Below are 23,253 nucleotides of genomic sequence, written 5' to 3' on the forward strand. Positions count from 1 at the left end.
GCCATAAAGGAGTTTACTGTTTAAATCCAGCCCAGAATTCGATTGAAAGGTCATATTCAAATCATAGTCAAATTATATCAACGGCGAGATTGGTTGGCCAAGAAAATGTTTTTCCATCCTTGAGGACACGCCCATTTTCTAACATCAAACCAGATCGACCATAAAATAGATCAGTAGGATTTTTGGGTTATTCCCAGGAATTATATTGGATCTAAAACATTGCTCTATTCAAATCTATCATCATTGTTTCGTTTGCAGATCATGCCCGTGTCGAGCTGGTTCTTACACAATAACACCCACAAAGCCTAAACACTCAGATCCCCTTTCAACCAAGTCTTGCGTTGACATGCAGTATCAGGGATGTGAACTCATGGGGTCACACCTGACGAGTCATAGGCCTATACATCGCCACCTATTTAAACCGGTATTCTTCTGTAGTTCACACGAATTAGGGTTGTTGTTGAACATCGATCGACACTGCTGAGTGAGCTCTTGTCGTTTAAACTATAACGTCTATTTTTGTGAAGGGGTTCATTGTATTTGAATTATTGTATTTGTTTATATGGAAGTGAGGCTCGCCCTGCCATGCTTACCGTGTGTGTGCGTGTGCGTGTGTGTGCGTGTGTGTGTGTGTGTGTGTAGATACAAGCCTACACCTGGTAATAACACAGATTAGGTGGTGACATCATTTTATATCGTTTTCTATCAACTGTCCTGTCCATAAAATACAGAACGCCACAAAAAAAGCAGAAACAAAAATATTTTTATTACAGTTTTATGGATATGTATTATTTCAGACATTTAAAATGCATTGCTGTTTCTGTTGCACATTCAACCAATTTATTTTGTTCTCATATTGTGTTCTCATTTTCTGTGTATAAAACATTTATCGAGCTAGCAGATTTTGAGAATTGTTTATTCGAGGCATATAAATAAATAGCCTTAATAAAAAGCCTGCCAACATTGGTGACGTGTCACAGTTGAACATAGACGTGGAGAAAGCACTCATTGGTGCCACATGCTGGAGGAAATCAGGTGGGATTCAAAACATAAGGAACCGAATAATGTCTCCAGTCAGGAAATTCAGTGAAACAGAGAAGCAAGGTTGTTCTAACAAAGGCCAAATGTTTACTGCTTCATTTCATGAACTTCATTGAAACTGTCTGCTTGCAGGTAAAAACATGTTTGAAGGCCAGGTGTGCATCACGGTTTGACTGTGAGATGCTAGATTTATCATATAATAAACTGTGTGACACAGGCTTTCTCTGATGCTCTGCCATTTGTTTACACTGAGACTCCAGACTCTCCACAGAATAAAGCTTTGCTGAATCAGTGAATGACCCTGTCCTTAATCTGGCTACATGTGACTCTCCAAGGAGTGTCAAGTTAAATTATACAAAGCTCACCATTAAGACCCTTTTTGATGTCGACATATATGTACGTACTAACCTAGCATATATATCATTCTGATGGGCGTACATATGTGAATGGCGAGAGTGAGTTGAGCAAGATATCTTTGAACATCACCAGTGGTTCATGAGATTAGATTAGATGCAATAAGCTGCTTTGAGTTGAAAATAGAATCGATAAGACGTGGAGCCGACCTGGCCAGTGACAATGTGGTCAAGGGAAGAGGCAGCCTCTGTTGATGATGTCTACCAACACTTTCTGTTGGAATTTTAACAGTTGATGCTTACAAGGTGAGCTCATTCTTCTTATTTCCTGCATTCATTTGGTGCGTTAATTGACATTTCTATAGAAAGGTCAGGACATTAAAGCATGAACTCCCTGATTTAATATTTGACTGTAAACACACTTTCCTATGATAATAATTGGTGACAAGGACCTATATGTGGGTATGCCTACATTTAAACAGAAATTACAACACTTATATATAATTATATCTAATGTAACAGTTATCATGGTGAGGAATTTTTAGTACATAAGCTGCCCAAAACTTGTGGCTTAAAATCTATGGTTAAAATATACATTATTCAAATAATAGGTAGAATAATTACCAATATCATTAGCGATAATACTGCCAAATCCAGACAAGACAATACATTGACGATGGATAAGGGATATAGCCTTCCAAAATTGTTTTCACAGATAAGCAGGTTGAACCATGTGACTCTTTTTTTTAGTTAGATGATTGTTATGATTCAAAATGGCAAAATGGTTCAAATATCTTTACAGCAAGCTGCGGACATGTATTTTCTGGCACCAAGGATAACCACGATCACATTGACAATATCCGAATCAAAACAGAAAGGCACACGTCATCTGTATTCAAAGAATCAAAATTAAATGAATGACAATAAGAAAGTAAAATATTCAATAAAAATACATGCATATCAACACATGCTTGTTCCCTGTTTATAAAGGCACTTTAAGTAGTTTAATATTTAATGTGAAATCTAGAAAATAAAACTACTTTCCCACCTTTATTATATATATTTTTCCAACCTTCAAAGTTCACTGTTTGTAATAACAATGGAGGAACAATGGCAGACGACTGTTAAAATGAACAACCTTTGTTTCACAGGGTGCAACAGCAGAGGGGGTCCTTGCTGCGCAGAAGAATAGAATGAGCAGACGAGGAAGGAGACGAAGCAGCAGGCGGAAGAGCTCAAGCAGCAGCAAACGTGAGCAGCTTTGTGGGATGACCCTTGAGTACGACATGCAGGTTAATCGAATAGAGAGGTTGTTCAAGTTCAATTACTGCATTGCTTGAAGCTGTCTGCCCAAATGTTTGATTACCTTCTCTGTTATACATGCCCACAGGTTATGGTTGTTTGAAATACACACACTTCTCAAAGAGTGTTTTGGATATAAATACTTATTTAACTCAATGTTTTTATCGTTGTTTTGCAGAGAGCACCAAGAGAAACTGTGTCCTTAAAAAGGATAAGGACAACTTCAATATATCAGGGGCAAACCTTTCTCAAGTCAATGTTTTGTCAGTATCAGGTGAAGAGGAGAAACAGGCTGGCATTCCAAGCACTGAGAAGAGAATCAAACTAGATCATCACTTCTGTGAAAACCTTGGGAAACAGATCAGAACACCAGAAGAGCACAGGCTGAGGATTGTAACATCTGTGGCTATTGATAACCTCAAAGACTCATCCCCCAAAATAATATTTCAGCAAACACAAGAGCCAGTCTTTGAAGATGCACAATGTTCAACGTTTGCAATAACCAACGTCATTAAATTCAATTGCATCGGCTCAAGCATAGAGAATCACAACATTGGTGGAGACAGTCAAAATACAAAACAAAACAACATAAATTACAACTTCAGCTTTGGCAATGTTCTTACTCAGAAAGAGGCAGCATTTGTTATTCCAGCTAGATGTGAAAATCACACCTGTTGCAAGAATTCCTATTGTAACTCCAACACTGCATTAGCAAGTCCGTCTCCAAGCCCACTACCCACCTCGTATTTCTCCCATCAAGGGACAACCATGTCACATCACACAGACTTGAGTAGTGACCATTCCAGGGATATAGTCCCAACGAATGAGTTTTCGGACATAATCCAAGGTAACTCCCTAGAGGAGCTGACCGAAGACATGGCTGCTTTTAATATCGATATGGATGGTTCTTCTTGTAAACAGCCAAGTCATTTCAACAGCACAGAAGAAATGGAAATGTATGACCAACTATCTGGTGGCCTGGAATACCTGGATGAAGCGGAAGACCCTCACATGGTGTCAAACTTTTTTGATCAGTTCTCAGAAACTGACAACTTTGAACCGTCGTTTATGAGACCTTCCTTATCGATAAGCAGGTCAAGCTTTACCATGGATTTCGTGAACAAACATGATCAGAACGCCTGCTTCCGAAACAACAGCGTAGCAACCTTTCAACACAGAACCTGTCCGATGAAACGAGAGCGACGGCAGACCTATCCGGGGACGTTGGATTCGTTGTTTACGATGCAAGAGGACCTTCTGCCTTTTAGGGAATTCTTTTCCTCAGGGAAGATCTCCTCTTTAACGATGCAATCGTTCACGCTGCAAGCTGAAAAACTGGCTACGTTTTGTCAGGGAGATGGGGGGTTATCTCTCTTTGGAACAGATGTACGACAAAATTCTATATATGATGGTTGTGCAAAGTACCAGAAGGACGGGCAAAACGATGTCAAACAATTTGACACTGAAACGTTGGAGACAACATCTAAGGTGGCCTTTGGGAACGTTGAAAGTCAGCAACCAGCGAATGAACCCAGTCAGACCCATGGTGGCGTGGAGTGTCCTCCCGATTCAAGAGCTCTAATAAAAATAGATCCTGGAGAATCAGTGGAACAGAGTGCTGCGGCAGAGAGTGGCCTGGAGGAAGAGATGCGTCAACTAGGGTGTCCCCGTGCAGGACCCGTTGCTTGTAAACACCCTCTCACATCTTTGATCATACAGGTGATCCCCCCGTCTCCCTGTACGTCCGATAGCACACGGGAAGAGGGTCCACGCCATTGTGTCCGAAACATAGACTCAAGAAGCAGAGTCAAGCGAAAGCAAGCGACCCAGGACGGGGCCGTGTCTGAGCAGCCTGACTCTGCCTCGGCCGTTACAGTTGAATGTGACAAAGGAACCCTGCATATGAATCCACCATCTGAAACACAGGGGAAGGACAACCTAGACCTAACTCCCAAAGAAACAGTAGTTCCACCTGTATCAGAGAGCGCTGACCTCAGTAAAGTTCGACCAAATCTAAGAATATCCCTGTTCGCTAGGCCTGCTCCATCACACTATATCGATGAAACAATAGAACCTTGTTCAGACTGCCAGCGAGTAGACAATAAGGATACAGAATCTTCTGCAAACACCAAACAAGATTCAAAGATGGATCCAGAAACAGAGGAATGGAGAATGCAGGTCTGCAAAACTGAAAAACACAATCTTGCAAAAGGTGAGCGTGTCACACTGTATGTTTTTGTTAGCATGTTCAGCACCACATGATATTAATTGAATGATATATCCCGAAGCCTCTTTGGAGGCAAAGTCGCATCGGAAACCCCCGAGCCATAAAGACTCTGACCGCAGCGGCTCTGACCACTGGGCCAATAGAAGGAAGCTCTTCAAGGAGAGCAGGCAGTGGAGCGGCTCCATGACTAGTGAAATCACAGAGGATTCAGGTACATCCACATTGATGTCACACTGTATCAATCCCAATAGCATTCACTGTACACCTGATGCTTTTGCATAGAGTTTCATATCTACTGTTTAAAAACCTACTGTTCTCTCTCATTACGTAACCTGAACCTCTAACGTTTTTCATTTTCTAATTCTAGATTAACAATGTAATTATACCAAGGGGTAGGCTACTTGGAATGATAAGCGTATTGGCTATGTTTCCTCTTATTACCAGACCATGTTAGGACCTTACCTGTAGCAAGCGTAACTGTCCAACCAATGATACATTTAAAATGCTGATCTGAACTTCAACCTAAAAAATAAATCACTCTCCGTTCATTATGAGAAAGGAAGTAAGGTGTTTTGTTCGCAAATTCTTCATACAAAGGGTTACATAAATAGATGTATATTATTTGTTGACTTGCTGAATGATTTCCTTTGATATAGTATCTGAAGACACACACTCCATTGACATGATCCGAGACATCGAGGAGAGAGGTTTCTACACAGCGACGTTTCACTACCTTGCCTGGACTTACCGTGGAGATGATGACCCTTCAGGCACTAGTTCTACTATAAATCCCAGACCTCGGCCCGTCTCAAGTAAGATGATGTTTTCTGCAAGTTTATAATGTCAATAGGATTTTTTTGCAGGGGAATATAATGAATTAATGATTAAGCCAGATGTTAAGTCAAGGGGGCTTTCATTAGTGTGTCTGTTATTTCGGAGGATGCCCATCTGACTTCGATTTTCCAGTGTGATTACTATAGCCCTTAGACTGCTGTTTTAATAATTCATCTTAAGTTCCGTCATCTTTTTGTTGTTTGCAATGTTTATATTTGACTGCTTTCTTTCAATCATTGTAACGATTATTTAACTATCGTTAAATCGGTCCAGAAAATAACAAATTGAATAAGACTAATTCTATTTCACACGTAATTTGGATAATTTCTATAACTTTTGTACAACTGTTATATATTATTATATATATTCATTCATATACAGGTCCTTCTCAAAAAATTAGCATATTGTGATAAAGTTCATTCTTTTCCATAATGTAATGATAAAAATTAAACTTTCATATATTTTAGATTCATTGCACACCAACTGAAATATTTCAGGTCTTTTATTGTTTTAATACTGATGATTTTGGCATACAGCTCATGAAAACCCAAAATTCCTATCTCAAAAAATTGGCATATTTCATCCGACCAATAAAAGAAAAGTGTTTTTAATACAAAAAAAGTCAACCTTCAAATAATTATGTTCAGTTATGCACTCAATACTTGGTCGGGAATCCTTTTGCAGAAATGACTGCTTCAATGCGGCGTGGCATGGAGGCAATCAGCCTGTGGCACTGCTGAGGTCTTATGGAGGCCCAGAATGCTTCGATAGCGGCCTTAAGCTCATCCAGAGTGTTGGGTCTTGCGTCTCTCAACTTTCTCTTCACAATATCCCACAGATTATCTATGGGGTTCAGGTCAGGAGAGTTGGCAGGCCAATTGAGCACAGTAATACCATGGTCAGTAAACCATTTACCAGTGGTTTTGGCACTGTGAGCAGGTGCCAGGTCGTGCTGAAAAATGAAATCTTCATCTCCATAAAGCTTTTCAGCAGATGGAAGCATGAAGTGCTCCAAAATCTCCTGGTAGCTAGCTGCATTGACCCTGCCCTTGATAAAACACAGTGGACCAACACCAGCAGCTGACATGGCACCCCAGACCATCACTGACTGTGGGTACTTGACACTGGAGTTCAGGCATTTTGGCATTTCCTTCTCCCCAGTCTTCCTCCAGACTCTGGCACCTTGATTTCCGAATGACATGCAAAATTTGCTTTCATCCGAAAAAAGTACTTTGGACCACTGAGCAACAGTCCAGTGCTGCTTCTCTGTAGCCCAGGTCAGGCGCTTCTGCCGCTGTTTCTGGTTCAAAAGTGGCTTGACCTGGGGAATGCGGCACCTGTAGCCCATTTCCTGCACACGCCTGTGCACGGTGGCTCTGGATGTTTCTACTCCAGACTCAGTCCACTGCTTCCGCAGGTCCCCCAAGGTCTGGAATCGGCCCTTCTCCACAATCTTCCTCAGGGTCCGGTCACCTCTTCTCGTCGTGCAGCGTTTTCTGCCACACTTTTTCCTTCCCACAGACTTCCCACTGAGGTGCCTTGATACGGCACTCTGGGAACAGCCTATTCGTTCAGAAATTTCTTTCTGTGTCTTACCCTCTTGCTTGAGGGTGTCAATGATGGCCTTCTGGACAGCAGTCAGGTCGGCAGTCTTACCCATGATTGCGGTTTTGAGTAATGAACCAGGCTGGGAGTTTTTAAAAGCCTCAGGAATCTTTTGCAGGTGTTTAGAGTTAATTCGTTGATTCAGATGATTAGGTTAATAGCTCGTTTAGAGAACCTTTTCATGATATGCTAATTTTTTGAGATAGGAATTTGGGGTTTTCATGAGCTGTATGCCAAAATCATCAGTATTAAAACAATAAAAGACCTGAAATATTTCAGTTGGTGTGCAATGAATCTAAAATATATGAAAGTTTAATTTTTATCATTACATTATGGAAAAGAATGAACTTTATCACAATATGCTAATTTTTTGAGAAGGACCTGTATTCATTCAAGAAATAACAAGTTGTATCAATTACAATAGCTTTCACTGTAGAAGCTCTTTGCTTCTGCAAAGAGCTTCATATCCACTGTTACTGACATAATGTTCTCTCTTTCAGTTCGTGAGAGGACTGTGAAGATCAGTAAGGGAAGCGGAGAGTATCCATGGGGCTTTCGAATCCAGTTTTCCAAACCAATTGTGGTCACTGAAGTGGACACAAGTAAGTTCATTTGTCAGTGATTTTAGCTTGCCGTAATGCTGATTTGTTTTGTGAAACTGACAGTATACAATACATCTTTCTCTCTAGAACCGCCTTGATCTGGTTTTATCTAGAGGTCCAGAGGTGCAACCATTTCAGATATCAATAGTAATATCCACATTCGGTAACACAATACATCTTAGTGTCCTTGCTACAGTGTACTTACACATGTAATAAGCAATGTAACAACCTGTTACATCATAGAGTCCCAATCTTACCCCAGTGTGGAACCTACTTTGTCACCTACTCCTTACTGTAACCCGAAACCCTAGCCACACTGTATAGTTGCATGCTGTTCCATAACATTATGACATTGCTTATTACAGTAATTAACTGTAATTACATTGTAACAGGACACTGACATGTAAAGTGTAACCCCACAATTGTAACTAAATAGGAAAAATGTTTCTCACAAAACCAACAGTGTTTCTGTGTTACCACTAAACCATGATTATGGGATAACAACGAGTGAACCAGCCCTTTGCTTGTTGTTGTTTAAGACGGGGCAGCGGAGGAGGCAGGCCTGACGGTCGGAGACTATCTACAGGCCGTTAATGGAACGGATGTTACCAGTATTCCCCACTCTGAGGCAGCTGAGCTGGCCAGGCAAGGTAAGAGTCCTGCTCACAGAATGGACACAGTAACTCAGATACAGCAGAAGAGCGCATCGGAGTGCAGTTTTACAGTATGCAATACTTGGAAGAAGTAAAAAGGCCATTTGTTGCCCACTTTTCTGCCATATATGAACTTAATATCAACTGTATCATGGAAAACTCATACAACCATGATTAAAGTTAATTTGTTTTATTTGGTCATAGAGCTTTTGAGTGCAATAGCCACTACTCCATCACAAGGTTAACAAAAGACGGAAAGCATTTCCTTCACATTCGACTTTCCACATATTTTTCATCAATTGTAACCTTTGTAATGGTTGTTCACCACGCCACAGGTCGACACCCTGTTGCCTTACAGAATCATTTGGGGGTTTAACTTTGGGTATTATGTTATTCACATGCCTGTTGTGGTTGTGTCAAATCTGCAGGCCCTGACATTTTGACCCTGACCATCGGGTCGGACATCGCCCGCACCCCTAACACGCCCAGACCAGCGTGCCGTGGCTATCTCCATAAACGCACCCAGTCTGGATTCATTAAGGGCTGGAGGAAGAGGTGGTTCGTTCTCACGCACGACTGCGGCCTGCACTACTTCAGACACAAGCGGGTGAGGAGTCAACGTGTTCTGCATGAAAATTATAGGATAGTCTTTATTGTCCCTGAGGGGCAATTTGGTTTGCAAACAGTAGCAAAAGAAAACAATACACGTCATAAAATAAAAAATATATACATAAATACAAATAACACAGAGTAGACGTCATCCTGATAAAATTGAATTGAGATATTATAATGCCTCTTTGTTTGAGATGCTTGCTTACCTTTGTATCTTTAAATATACATTAAAGGATGAGGGGAAGAGAGTTGCATTGGCAACAGTGAAGCTGGAAGGGGCAGAAGTGGGAGCAGATGTTTCCCTGGGGAAACCGTTCGTGATCAGACTCTGCCCACAGCCTGCCAACCGAGTGTACTTCCTATGTGCCACCTCAAACCAGGAGATGAAAAGGTATTTATTCAATGAATATCCCTAGAATCTGATGATCCTGATGATTCTTCCGCCATGATTCACAAAGCAGTTTTTTTTTGTTAAAAGGTGGCTTGAAGCAATGGTGAATGCCACTCAACCAGTTACACAGGTAAAAAAAACTCCACTTATGTTTACTGCTTTGATTTACCTATTTCTTAGAGTGAGGAGGTACAAAATATGTTGGCTAGATTAAAGTTATACTCCTAAAATCCTCTGCATTCATTAGAAATATACAATATGCTGTAACCTACTTATGAGGACACTGCACGGGTGGATTAGCATGGATTTCAAACTCGCCTACACTAGCTCACCTACTCTATATTGAGCCTGGAGTCTTTAATACTAATCTCTTAATTAACTCTCGTATCCCAGAACCACGTGTGGGTGGATGTGACGAGACACAACTCCAACTTACCCCCGCTAGCGGTCAAGAAACCCGAATGTCTGGGGTTGCTTTACGAAATAGATAAAAACAAGGACATGTCGAGGCAGCTCTACTGCATTCTCAAAGATGGCTGTCTCTACTTCTACAGTAGCATCCGCTCAACCCACGCGCTCGGTAGGTTCGCTTACTTACTAAGCAGCTGTAAATGTGTACAAATATGAAAGATTTGGGGAAAAAAAGGTTTGGGGGAAATTCAGTTGCTGATGACTGCAGTTGTATGTGTCTGCAGGTGGCATGTATCTCCATGGTTACGGTGTCAAGGAGCAGCCCATGGGCTCAAAGAAGATGACGATCGAGTTGAAGCCTCCTTCGGATGAGTTTAAGACATTCTATCTCTGCGCTGAAAACCCGAATGAAAATAAACGGTGAGGGGTGAGGTAGCAATGTACGGTAGCGTAACGTTTAGAAAATAAATTGAGTTTTTCTGAAATAATGAAATAATTATTTTTGATTCTCAGAGAAGGTTTGATTGAGTAAAATGTCTGCTGTTTGTTTTTTATGAATGAGATAATTTTCTCAGAATTTCGGGAAATGTTTTAATGGATGAAAAAATATATGCTCAGTTTTTCTGAATCAACAAGTTTCTTATCTCAGAATTCTGAGAAAGTTTTCACAGCAAAAGTAAGTTCAGCTGTTTCTCTGAATTAACGAGATACCTCAAAAACCCAATAGAAACTCTCATTCACTTACCCGCCTGTTTAATTGAATCCAGTTGTATTTAATCCAGTTTTATTCTGGTTTATGTTTAAAACATGGGGATATCGACCCCCTACTTGAAATGACCTTTTAAGGGTAAGGCTGATTAGTAGCAGCACCTGTACTCAACGCATGTTTATTTATCCATTCAAACTTTTCTGAGATTTTTAAGAAAACTATCTCATTCATTCTGAAAAACTGAAGAATTTTTACTCCATAAGAAATTATTTCAGAATTCTGAGATAAAAAAGAGCAGAACTTATTTTCTCAAATCTCAATTATATGATATAATCGTAATTATATCTGAATATTAACGATTGTGTTGATGTTGTTACAGATGGATTGAAGCGCTGAAAGTATCAATAAACAAGTGGCAACCATTGCATTGGGAAATGCGGGGCTACCCGAAACCAGCGGCGGAAGAGACCAAAATGTGAGGAGACTCAGAAGGCTTGTTGCATTCCTTATCGTCAGACTTTAGAAGGAATGTGGAATGTTGCTTTATTCTGTTACCAAATAGGTGTTATGCCTAGATTTGTTTTAATTTATTATTATTTATTAATAAGACTATCTGACGGATGTTTTGATACTTTTTATCATTCTTAATTAATGGGTAAGATGATAGTAAAAGAAGTAAATTAACTTGTAGGATAATGCTCAAGCTAGAGGTATTATGTTTGCTTTGAATTAGGATTTCAAACATTTACTATGTGCATTTTTCACTGCAGCTTTTAACATTTTGAAGTTTAAACATGTTTCCAAACCCTTTTGTACTGTAAATCTGCACAACATTCAATGTTATGATGTATTTGTTTAGCTCATTGTTCAGCATTACACTTCTAATTTACTAACAGAAAGGATAATAATATATATGTAATGCCCCTTTGTACATTGTCATTTGCAGTATTTTTTATATAATTCACAATTGTTGAGAAATATCACCATCAGTTTGCCTTTGTGCTATGTTTGATACTTGTAATGCTGCAAAAAAAGTTTTTCTGTTTTAACACATTTCAACCTAAGAAAAGTCATTGGCAGGCTGTGGTGAATCAGGGTATAACAACAACAAAAACAACAACAACATCAAAGATAAGTCAATTAGGTGATTGAATTGGTAGATGTCAAGATACATGCCTGTATTTGGTGAATAAATGAGGTGATTGTCAATATATGCTGTGTTGTCAAATCTGTAGCCTAACAGACTTGGTAGAGTCAGAAAGAGCTTTTCAAGTTGTACTCAAGTTTCAGCTCATCAAAGCAGATGTAGGCCTACCCATTTTTTTTACCCATTCCAGGGTGTGAGTTGGTACATACATGCCATCATGTATTGGTGTTATTCGCCATCATGTGTTGACTACATGCTTACGTAATCAATACGTGATGGGTGTCCAGCAAAGCATTGGATTCGAGGACTTTCGTTTGTACTAAAGCTAGACAAAGACGAGAGTTGCTAACTCATAAAAAAGGGTTTAGAAATGAGGTATGCCATCGGCATTTAGTTTCCGCTGGTTTCAGAATGTTGATGCACTTCAAGAGGTCAGCGTCAAGGTTGAAAATGTCTGAAGTTGGAGCTCAGCAGGAAGGTGGAGAATACGAGATGTCCGCTACGCCCAACGATGCTGAACTCCATAGAAATAGATGAGCAACGCTTGCCACGCAGACGCCGAAAGTTCATTGGTTGACTGCTAAGAACTCACATGGGGCGTTGGCTGTAATCACATCTACCCCTCTGTCCACCTGTGAATCTGCAGTTCTCTTGATGGAGTCTCCAACCCTATGTCAGCCAGCCCATTGCCATGTCTAGCTTCCAGATTATTCTAGTAGTGGAGCAGTTAATCCCCTCTGTAATAGAAGGGTTGGTTGCATCCATATCTCCGACATCTCTTTGAGATACTGGATCGGTTCCACAAGTTGTGACGACAATCAACTCTCTTGACACAACAAGCAGCAGAAACAAGACGGCATCATTCTGTGTCATGCTTCATTCATGCTTTAAGAACTTAGTACAATTCCTTTTGATATTCAGATTATGTAGGCCTATACGGTTTCAGAATATGTAAGGATACAGAACCCTGACACAGGGTTTGGGTAATCAAAAGTCTAGCCAAGCAGGATCACGCCATTCCTTACTAGTCAGTATGACTTCCTGTCCACTAAGAGAGAGTCATTGTCCTTCAACAGCAGTTCTGATTGGAGCTGTTGTAAAAGGGGTCGGAAAAATAGGTTCCCTCATTTGTGAGTAGTCTTTAAGTACTCTGTCACATCATGGGTGGTAACTATAACTGCTGCTTAAACCTGGTTCTAGTAAGGCCCTCTTCGAATCCCTTCACCCTTTCCAAATCTGCCAAGGTCATCCGATCCTTCATGGACCAATATACTGTCTCGGTCCAAGGCATTTGCTGAATCCTGCTGTCACAGTATTCTTTCCCCTCCAGATACAGTCCTATCTACCTATGGAGCTGCCAAGAAAGAATTTGACTGATCTGATGTGGTTACTTTTTTTGATCACAAACTTTTTCAATACCCAGTCTCCGCCCTGACTCTACCTGTCAGTGTAGTAATGTGAGGATATATCTCAGAACTCAGAACTGCTGCTTGTTTTTATCAACAAAACTGCCAGGATAAAAATGTTACACAATGGAACATCATCCAGGCCTATAAGATAAACAGGTTAACCGGCAGAGACCTGTGGAACGGCCATTAGGCCTGGTCAGAATATCCATTCAAAAGCAAATTGTCAGTGTGATGAAGGCCAACTTGAAAAGCAAAAACAAGAGCTTAAAAGCTCTCAAAAACAGTAACGTGGGGAACAGCGACACGTTTCAAGCCTGCCTGCCCTATAGTAACCTCACCTTCAGAGAGCAGAAGGTGTGGCGCAGGACTAGCATGTGGTAGAATGGATGCTGGACATGCCTCAGCCCCTTTCCCTACCAGGGAGTCGGTCCCAAGAAGGGTTGCGGAACCCCGCTTTACGCAACCTTCACTTGTGGTGGTAAAGTCCTCGGCTGGGCGATGGGACATCTGCCGGAAGCAGAGCAGCCACAGTGGGGATGTGCACCCAATATCTAAGGGCTTGCACAGTGAAAAGCCACAACGGCCTACAAACAGCCGAAAGCCACAGGCCAGGCATGCCACTGTCTCCTCATTGAGGCCTCAACAGTCAGGGGCAGACAGACAGGTTTTGAGCACAGGCGTAACGACTTTGGCTATCCCCGCAGAAGGTTGGACTGCGTCGGTAGACCACCTGTTGCTCAGGTCTATTTTTGTATTCCTTGGGTTAGAAGATAAACTCCTCCACATGGGCTAGGTGGTCTAGCTGCTGCAACTGCTGTTTTCATACCCGTGTGGCCTTTTAGGAAATGTGGAGAAGAGAGGTTGACGATTTGAGGAGATTAGTATAAGATTTAGATTAATAGTGCTCAATCTTTCATTTAATGCATGATGTATACATAATTTCCCTGATTTTCACATTTTTTTATTAAAGAACAAAGGCTCATCCTTTAATGTTGATCAAGCTCATATACTTACATACTGACATATAAACCTATGTTAGTAACAACATATTCACCTATGTTGTAACTGTGACAACAGCCAGATCTCAAATGCTTTTTATCTTATCCGAGATGTGAAATAGTGTTATATACTTAGATACAACTTACCTTATATACATTATTCTGAATTAAGTTTATTGGGACATAAATTTGCCTGTTTTTTGTGTATCAATTGAATATTCTGATATAGAAGATTGGTAAAGAAAACTAGTCTAAACCTACTCATTCCTTGGCCGTGTACAGAAAGCTCTAAGCATTTTTATCATTTTTGTCACATAAGTGCCTACATAACATGGATATATACGTATATATATGTATTCTACAAAACCGTGAAATATATTATGTTGCTGTGATACTGGGATAACTTAGTCTTAGCTCTGTCCAAACAATAATGCTATGAAATTCTCCATGGTTTCTTAATAATTCTCCTATGGGGCCCATAACAGGAAAATAAAATGTTTTCTTTGCTTATTTTGCTGCATCCAGCCTTATGCACACCTGTTTATTCCAAGTAATTTTATAAAATGTTGGTATTGTCTCACTCTGGTACAGGACAATTCTAATACATTCAGACTCATGGAGAGTTGTTCTCTCTTGTACAATCCGCCTGACTAATACCTTATTTTCAGTCCTTCCTATTCACTCTGGCTCGCTGAGTGTTATCACTTGTTAGATATGGGTCATCATTTTTAAATAATTTGATGCTGACACATTCATTCTAAAAAAATTTTTACTATAAAAATAATTGTGTTGGTGTTCAACTTTACTGTATAAAGATTAACTTCCTGAATTTCCCTCACAGGATCTATGAAGTGATTTCTTATCCATGGTTCAAATCATTTATATCAATCAATATTAGGGCTGCACGCTAGTTGATGAACAGAAATACGGAAGACTATATATTTTTTGGCACCTTGTCAGAAGAAGCCAGCACATTTAAGACATCACTTTTGACTCTGGTAACTTGTCATAGCATTTGCTATTATTTATGAAATTGTATAGACTGATTAATCTAAAAATTATCATGAGATTAATCAAGCGTGAAAATAATCGTGATTTGGAGCCCTGATATAAATATGTATTAAAATAATCATTTTACTTAATCTGAGGTAAAAAATGACGTGGTCAGAGTTGGAGACACAGCGGTCAAAAGCAAATAACTTGTGACAAGGGGCCCATAACATTGCCATGTTTGGCATTCAGGAGCTACATTGGCATTTCCTCTCTAGTGAAAACTGTCTAGCTCCGTTTGTTGTTTTTATGTTGAAACTATTCTCCTGTGGCCAACATCTGATCCCTTGTTGACATTCAAATGGAATTTCAAAAACTGGACATCAAATATTTACATTCTAATATATTTAATATACATTATTGGAAATAACAAAGTCACCCATATGATTTTGGTTATTGGGTAGGATGCAGAATACAGGTACATGCCGTTTACTGTATCAGCCATAACGTGAGCGTTGACTTCGAAGTGGGCCCCATTTTACCACCAGGTGTCATGTCCAGTAGCAATGCAAGAGGTTCCAAACTGTCCTATTGTGGCATCACACATCGGTGTGTCCACAGAGATTGACAGATGACTCGCACCTATCATTTTATGCAGTCCATCAGTTACCTCCTGCCAGCCGTTCGGACACGTGTGACCTCAAGATGGTAAACAAGCAGTGGTCAAATGGGGCCCCTCAAACTGATCTGATTGCCTGGAATTACATGGCATGTATGATATCTAAATTTGTTTCAAATGAGTTCAAATTTTAGTAAAAAATGCTGAGACAAATGGGGCAGCAATACTATTTCATATAGATGATGTCTTTATTTACTAACGGTCGTTGGTAAATTTTCTAACTGATGGTGCATTACATTCATGAATTATTAGTTGAAGAGTTTTTTTGGAAACCCAAATTAAATATGAAGAAAAAGATTAGACTTCTAGTTCTACTGAATATGTTAACTGATTTCACACTTGGCTATATACGTGTCCGATGCAATTGGAAAGAATATCATCATAAACTGTATCTAATAGAGGTTTCCAAATATTTAATTTGCCCCAATTTGGCTGCGTGTAGTCTTCATTATTTATGCAACATATCACCAGATGATTGATCACCATATTGATTTTCAGCAACCGTTACTGTGGTTCCCACAATAAGTTTAATAAAAAATATGCATGTCAAACCCCCAGCCTGAGGCTTGTTAAGGGTACTCCCTAGATCGTTGATTCAGAACAAACTTGATAATCGTATTCACATTTGCATTAGTAGACTGCACTGAACATGTGTCTATAAACCATCACAGAAGCAGTCGAGGGACGGTTGGACAGTGTTGAAGGCTATGTCGGGTTTATTCCCCCTTGAAGTTGGGAATTCGCTTCTCCCTGAAGGCAGCCAGACCTTCCAGTCTGTCTTTTGTTGGGATCACCTTGAAAAAACACATTTATATATTAGCATTCAAAACATGAGCTTTTTAAAATACGATGCAAGATTAGAGTACTTGGCGAGGTTGGGTTATCCATTCATGGCGTAATAATAATATAGATACTTCTTTTGGCACAAGAATTGTTGATGAAACAAAAACAGGCTAATAGTACAATGTCAGATTGCCCATTATTTATAGATAGATAGATAGATAGATAGATATATACTTTATTAATCCCGGTGTATATTTATTAATTATATACACGTAATAATTATGTGGGAGTGCTTCTACCTGCTTCTGCTTTGAAAGGTGCGATGCACTGATACATTGAAAAATAATAATAGCATGGTTTTATTATTTTATATTTATTAATTTAACAATTTTAGCTTTTCACTGTCAAGCCCTCCAGCAGATCAGTTTGGTAATTGCACGATATTTGTATTCATGTGCATATTTTTTTGTTTTGTTTGGCATGGCCTCATGCTTTTCACCTCCGTCTGTTTTTTCTACTCTTTTTAATTATTTTTCAAAGAAATATCGTAATATTTCCTACTTGTGACTCACAAGGCCAACACAGGTGTTTTTGGTTTGTCTAGGAGTGAAGAACGTGTGTACTGGGTAGTAAATAACCAAAACAATGACTCATGCTGCAAATACCTGGGAATAGCATGCCTCTTCAATGGCCAGTCCTGTAGATAAATCCACCTAGTAAAAGAGACAAGGAGAGTTCAATCCTCTTCCTCAAGAAAACCGATAGGACCTAAATCGTATTTTACTGTGTGCCGAGAGAGTGAGGCAGATTGGTGTGCACGGAGGATGACGTGCATGTGCAAGGTTTGGTTTCCTTTCCGCCTCACTATTGTAAGCCATAACACTGGAGGTATAGGAAGAAATATGATGATCCCAAATCAATTACTACTACTGCTACTACTACACAAATCAGCAATACAGCTCTCTGGCTTACTGGAAGTGTATCTCTGCTCTTGATCAACAGGAAGCTAATAATACTCTTGGCTCACCCTTTACACAAAGTGTGCAATTTTACAGTGAGTGTTGGAAATGTTTGTGTTATGATGACTACTAGTTTTCACAGACAGAACTACAGACAGCCAATAAGTATTTCTGGTATAATTTAAATGTAATCATCCCACATTTTAAGTTACGTTTTTTTTGCCTCTTTTATTTGTATAATAAAGAAATAGATAGATTGGGCCACATGCCAACACACACTTTATTCCCCAATACTTTGATTCATAATGCTTTCGATGTGAACAGCTCTTTTAAAAGAACTCCATGACACTAAGTTGATAGGTCAAAATAGATATCTCATAATACAGCAAAACACAAATTTGACCTCTACGAGATCTATTAACCTTCAGATAAGGATGTGTAGTAAAGGTAAGAGCGGTACGTGCGGTACTCACCTCTATTCCCTGGTTAATGGCCAACTTTGCCATTCTTATTGCAATCGGCCCCTTTGAGGGAAAACAAGGAAAACGTTGGTTAACTCTATAAGGTAATAAATGAACATGTTCAGTTGTTAATTACTCTAGCAAGTCTATGTAGGTTCATTATTCCATTAAATACACTGCAGAATAATGCCCATGTCCTGAGCTACCAATCTACAACTCGACCTCTGCATTGAAAAAAAAAGTCCCTTGTGCTACTAGGGAGCTACACTACTTAACATAGCTTGCCTTGATCTCCACTAACATCGGGGCAATATTACAGACTAACGTTTTGTGTGCATGCGCCTGTGTTTATTTATACATTTGAGCATATCATTGCAGAGCTCTCGGGCAGATCATTTTGTGGATAACATAATAATAACATCACTATCATTCCCACCATCAGCCAACGTTCTCTCACGGGCATCCCCGCAGAAGGTCCAGTTTGAATGAATAGCCGGGGGGGACGGAGGTGACAGTACCTGAGGGTTGAACTCCCGGGCCAGCGCGAGGGCCCGCAGGTAGGCCGAGTCCCCACTGGGGTTCTGCTCCACAGAGTGGTTGACCAGGCCCAGGCGGCAGGCCTCCAGCCCGTCCACCACGCGGGCCGCGAAGATGAGCTCCTTGGCGAGGGACACGCCGATGCACCTGGGCAGACGCTGCGTACCACCTGCGGGAAACACGCGGAAGCAGTCGCTACTAGAACAATGGCTTTCGGTAGGCGAGTTGTCGGCTGAAAGTAAGAGGCCCTGTTTGCATGGGGTTAACACGGATTCAAACGCCGTGGACAAAAAATATGGATCCGACGTGCGCACAACCCGTCAGAGCCCGCCTATACGTAGCGGCAATTGGACGGAACCTCAGGAGAGGGTTTTCGAATGGTTTGCATTAGGGATCGACCGATACCGATTTTTAAGGGCCGATACGATACCGATATTTTTTCATCAGCCTTACGCCGATACCGATTTTCTTGAGCCGATTTTATTTAATTTTTTTAAAGGAACATTTATTGAACTTCAATATAAAAAACAATCTTTAACAAATAGTAAAAACAGGTGAAGTAGAACAAGTAAGAACAAGTAGATGAACAATATTTAACAAATATTAAAAACAGGTGAGGTAGAACAAGTAAAAAAATAAAAAAATAAAAAAATAAAAAAAATAAAAAATCAGCCGCGTATCGGCCGATACCGATACACGTAAAAAACGCGAATATCGGCCGATAATATCGGCCGACCGATATATCGGTCGATCCCTAGTTTGCATACGTCTCTCGTGCAATACTTCCTGTCTGTGTAGACGGAGAAAACATCCCTCTTTGCCCCGCAATCTCAAAATCCTTTTCTGATGTTATTGGCTGAAATGTAAGGGGATTTACTGCATTGCGAAAACACAAGTAGCGTTTCCCTAGCAACATAAAGTATTACACAAGGCCTAGTGACAGACACAAGGATGTGTTGCCTTGCAAGAAATAATGGCACAGTGATATCTCTTTTACACAATACTCAAGTGTAGAGTGCCCATGTTTTCACACAGGAGAAATATTTAATCACATGCACACTCGCAATTAGAGTGCTCATTAATTATTGTTGGAGTAGATAAGAAGGGGAGGCAGTCTACGCTTGAGGGATGTTGTGCAACGGCCAATGAAAGAGAAATATAGCCTCACCTGCGCCAGGAATGATGGCAAGTTTGGCCTCCACTAGACCCATTTTTGCATTATTAGCTGCAGAAATGACAAAGTCATAATTAAAGTCTGTCATGCAATCACCATCAGATTACAATCTTTAAATAATTCACAAAAGGTAATGAGGAAATAAAATGAGAAATCAAACACATTATACAATAATATAAATAAATAATATATAACTAATATGTTCTTCTCTTAATAATATGACAAAAACCGATGCTGATCAAACCTCTTCCCTGTAACAACAATGGTGATAAGAATATTATCCTATTCCTCTCTTTGCACGGATCCCAGCCCCCTCCTACAAAGAAGTCAGTAAGGCACCAATGTCTTTCCCTTGTATGGAGAACAACAACATATCTGTTTTCTCGGTCCTTTAACATGGCCACAGCACTGACAGCAGTGACTCTTATTTCTCCCTTCCTTTCTCCTACTCCCCCTCAGTCTTTTGACTTTTTGTGGTCCATTTGCTTGCTTAAGTTTTTGTTTAAGCATTCTAAGAAGATAAGTCTATGGCATTTTTTCATGACATGGTCTTTATTTTGCAGATGCTTCCTTTGCTTGGGTTCTGAAAAATGTTTGAAAATCATTTCAAAAAGCTTAATCAACAACTTCCCCTGAAACTTAGTTTTGAGAGCTACTCACATGAAACTCTGATGTCACAAGACAGAGCCATCTCCAAACCCCCGCCCAATGCAGCTCCATCGATTGCCGCAATGGTTGGCATTGGCAGATTGCCTACAATAGAAAAAAATATTAAAGGAGAATGAGTGCCAAAATAAAATCGTGTCTCCACAGCAGTCTGGATAAAGATGAGATGGAGAAATATGATTTAGAAACCTTGCCTGCATCATGTAGTAGAATTATACAAATGAACCTTTATTTACTATAGAGGTATTTTAAACATTTGGATAAGATCATGCTTCATATAGTTGCATTGTTAAGCAACTCCTGAGTGAACACACCTACCAAGTTCTGTTATCAGTGCTCTTGCCTTGGACACAAACGGCCCGACTTCACTTTGATGCATTTTTGCCCTTTCTTTGAGGTCTGCACCTTTAGGGAAAGAAGACATCTCTGTGTTGGCAAAGGCCTGTGTTATAACTGTGTTACTCCAGTCAAGTTATAAAGTATACGCAGTTTGTTAATTAATTTTAACAAATAACAAAAGGTTTGACTGTATCAAATGAGATGCATCGTTACCTGCACAGAATATTCCAGGGACTAAACTGCATATGATGACACTTCGCACTTTATTATTCTTTTTAACATCATCCACAGCCTCGGACAACTGAAAGAATACATGTATGGTTATAACAGGGGTGAAGTGGACTGTAGTCACAAATCTAAGACAAATGCAACGTTTTACATTTTATAAAAATGCATTGGTAATGCATTTGAATGCATTACCAAATTAATACGCACCAGTTTCACGAGGTTTCTACTAATAGCATTTTTGGATTTCGGTCTGTTGATTCCAAAAACAACAATACCTGGAAGATAACCATAAAAAAATGAAGGTTCAACTAAAAATAACACATGCAACTTATATAATAACCCTCACTCCCATACGAGAGTCCCTTTGATAGCAAGGCTTCGACTAATGGCAACTGAGCTATGTAGACCAAAGGTCAACACACAATAGCATGCATTAAGTCTACGTGTACCCCCTTTTGTTTAATGATTCACATCTTTGAACAGCTCATTGCATCAACATTAAAAGGACATTGCACTTCGGCTCCATTTTTAATGAATTCGAATGTAAAACACGAAGTGAAGTTTAAATTCAATGCTTTCTGCAGCTGCACTTTATGGAGCTGTACATTGGAGAGGAGCCCAACAACAATGCCCTTGGTGGCACCAAGTTATTAAGTTATAGAGGCTGCAGATCGACACACACACACACACACACACACACACACACACACACACACACACACACACACACACACACACACACACACACACACACACACACACACACACACACACACACACACACACACACACACACACACACACACACACACACACACACACACACACACACACACACACACACACACAGTTTACCTGAATCGTCTCCATCTAAATATTTAACACGCAGCTCATCTTTTGCTTCGGCGCTGTACTGACGTGTGGATCCCCGGCCGACCGATGCATTAGCCGGAACAGCAACATGAAATGAGTTTGCGTAAGCCCCTGCTCTACGAAAATATCTTAAATCCCCCGTTTGAAAGCGTAATGCTTGCAGGACCATTCTGTTCCCCCCGAGCACCGCCATACTGTCAATGCAGTGCAGTTTTGACTTTCAACTTTGAACCGAGTGACGCTTATTTGGTCACGTGATATACCATTGCTGTGTTCCAATATCCATACTATCCGTACTTACTAGCCTACATTTGAGTACCTAGGGCGTTCCAATTCAGATCGGGCGAAAATAAGTGTACTGAAAGGACCAGGATGGTGTTCTCAAAATGGTCAAATCGGGAAGTGTGTGGCGATGTCAGAGCCGAAGAGCCCGGACACTTCCCATTTTACCGATCTTGGTTGTAGTTCCATCAGAAATCAACTGGGGGTGATCGCGGGCGATCTGTCGCGGGAGTCAATGGTGCTAGACGGCTAAATAAATATATCTCTTCCACCTGCTTGTAGTTGAAATATCGCAAATGTTATTGTAGATTCCGCATGTTCAATATAGATTATAGTTCAAAAGTCAAATGAATGAGTAGGCTACTTATGTCCTTTCGATTTCTGCGTGTACGGCCGTTGTTGGCCGTACACGCTAGGATTCTGCTAATGAATGCTTATTGGTCAGGGACGGACTTGCGACTGATTACGACCAGAGACCCCTCTTGAAGGCATCTGAAGCTGAATCACAATCGGAGGACTTTCCGTCGATGTTAATTTTTGAGTACTGTTATACAGTACTTTACTGTACATATTAGACATTCTCTGGCGATGTACACTTTTCGTACTCAACGGCAGCCATGTTGGCTACGTAGCGGAAAAGGGCGGAGCCAGGCTGAGCCAAAGTCGGCGCATTTTCCACATACGTGCCAAAGTCGGCGGTTTCGAACACACCCTAGCCTGCATTAATAGTCATTTTGTAGTTTTTTTTTCTAGTAGTTTTTATAGCTGCTAGGCGTAAAGAGTTCACCGTTCAAAGCGGGGCAGGAGCTAACAGCTGTCTACTGAAAACATAATTCGAATGCTGCGGCCATAGATATATATAGAACAGTGTTCTATATATATGGCTGCGGCGGCCTGAGTTTGTTGTTGCTCGTGACGTAAAGAGGTCAACCGGTGGCTCTATTACCATTAGTTGAAATGGGCACAGCGCCACCTATCGTACCGGGGA

The 23,253-nt window shown here is 40.3% G+C and overlaps 2 protein-coding genes across 2 annotated transcripts; one reads left to right on the forward strand and one right to left on the reverse strand.

The window, feature by feature from the left end:
- The first annotated feature begins 1,532 nt into the window (after positions 1 to 1,532).
- pdzph1 (PDZ and pleckstrin homology domains 1) lies at positions 1,533 to 11,951 on the forward strand. The gene is made up of 13 exons (XM_060049836.1): positions 1,533 to 1,700; positions 2,546 to 2,645; positions 2,875 to 4,908; positions 4,985 to 5,134; positions 5,580 to 5,735; positions 7,863 to 7,964; positions 8,504 to 8,614; positions 9,046 to 9,224; positions 9,463 to 9,620; positions 9,708 to 9,750; positions 10,014 to 10,200; positions 10,316 to 10,451; positions 11,120 to 11,951. Exons 2-13 carry the CDS (start codon positions 2,588 to 2,590, stop codon positions 11,217 to 11,219), a joined length of 3,414 nt encoding a protein of 1,137 aa, XP_059905819.1. The 5' UTR covers positions 1,533 to 1,700; positions 2,546 to 2,587; the 3' UTR covers positions 11,220 to 11,951.
- A 3,723-nt stretch (positions 11,952 to 15,674) lies between these two features.
- Positions 15,675 to 22,240, reverse strand: auh (AU RNA binding protein/enoyl-CoA hydratase). Its single transcript, XM_060049837.1, has 10 exons — positions 21,966 to 22,240; positions 21,318 to 21,385; positions 21,096 to 21,183; positions 20,862 to 20,948; positions 20,538 to 20,630; positions 19,872 to 19,928; positions 18,685 to 18,872; positions 18,179 to 18,229; positions 17,412 to 17,459; positions 15,675 to 16,757 (listed from the first exon to the last, which is right to left on the reverse strand). The coding sequence occupies exons 1-10, from the start codon at positions 22,174 to 22,176 to the stop codon at positions 16,680 to 16,682; spliced, it is 969 nt and encodes a 322-aa protein (XP_059905820.1). The 5' UTR covers positions 22,177 to 22,240; the 3' UTR covers positions 15,675 to 16,679.
- Between the last annotated feature and the right edge of the window lie 1,013 nt (positions 22,241 to 23,253).

The sequence above is a fragment of the Gadus macrocephalus genome, chromosome 4 (genome assembly GCF_031168955.1).
Source record: "Gadus macrocephalus chromosome 4, ASM3116895v1".
In the NCBI taxonomy this organism is placed as follows: domain Eukaryota; kingdom Metazoa; phylum Chordata; class Actinopteri; order Gadiformes; family Gadidae; genus Gadus; species Gadus macrocephalus.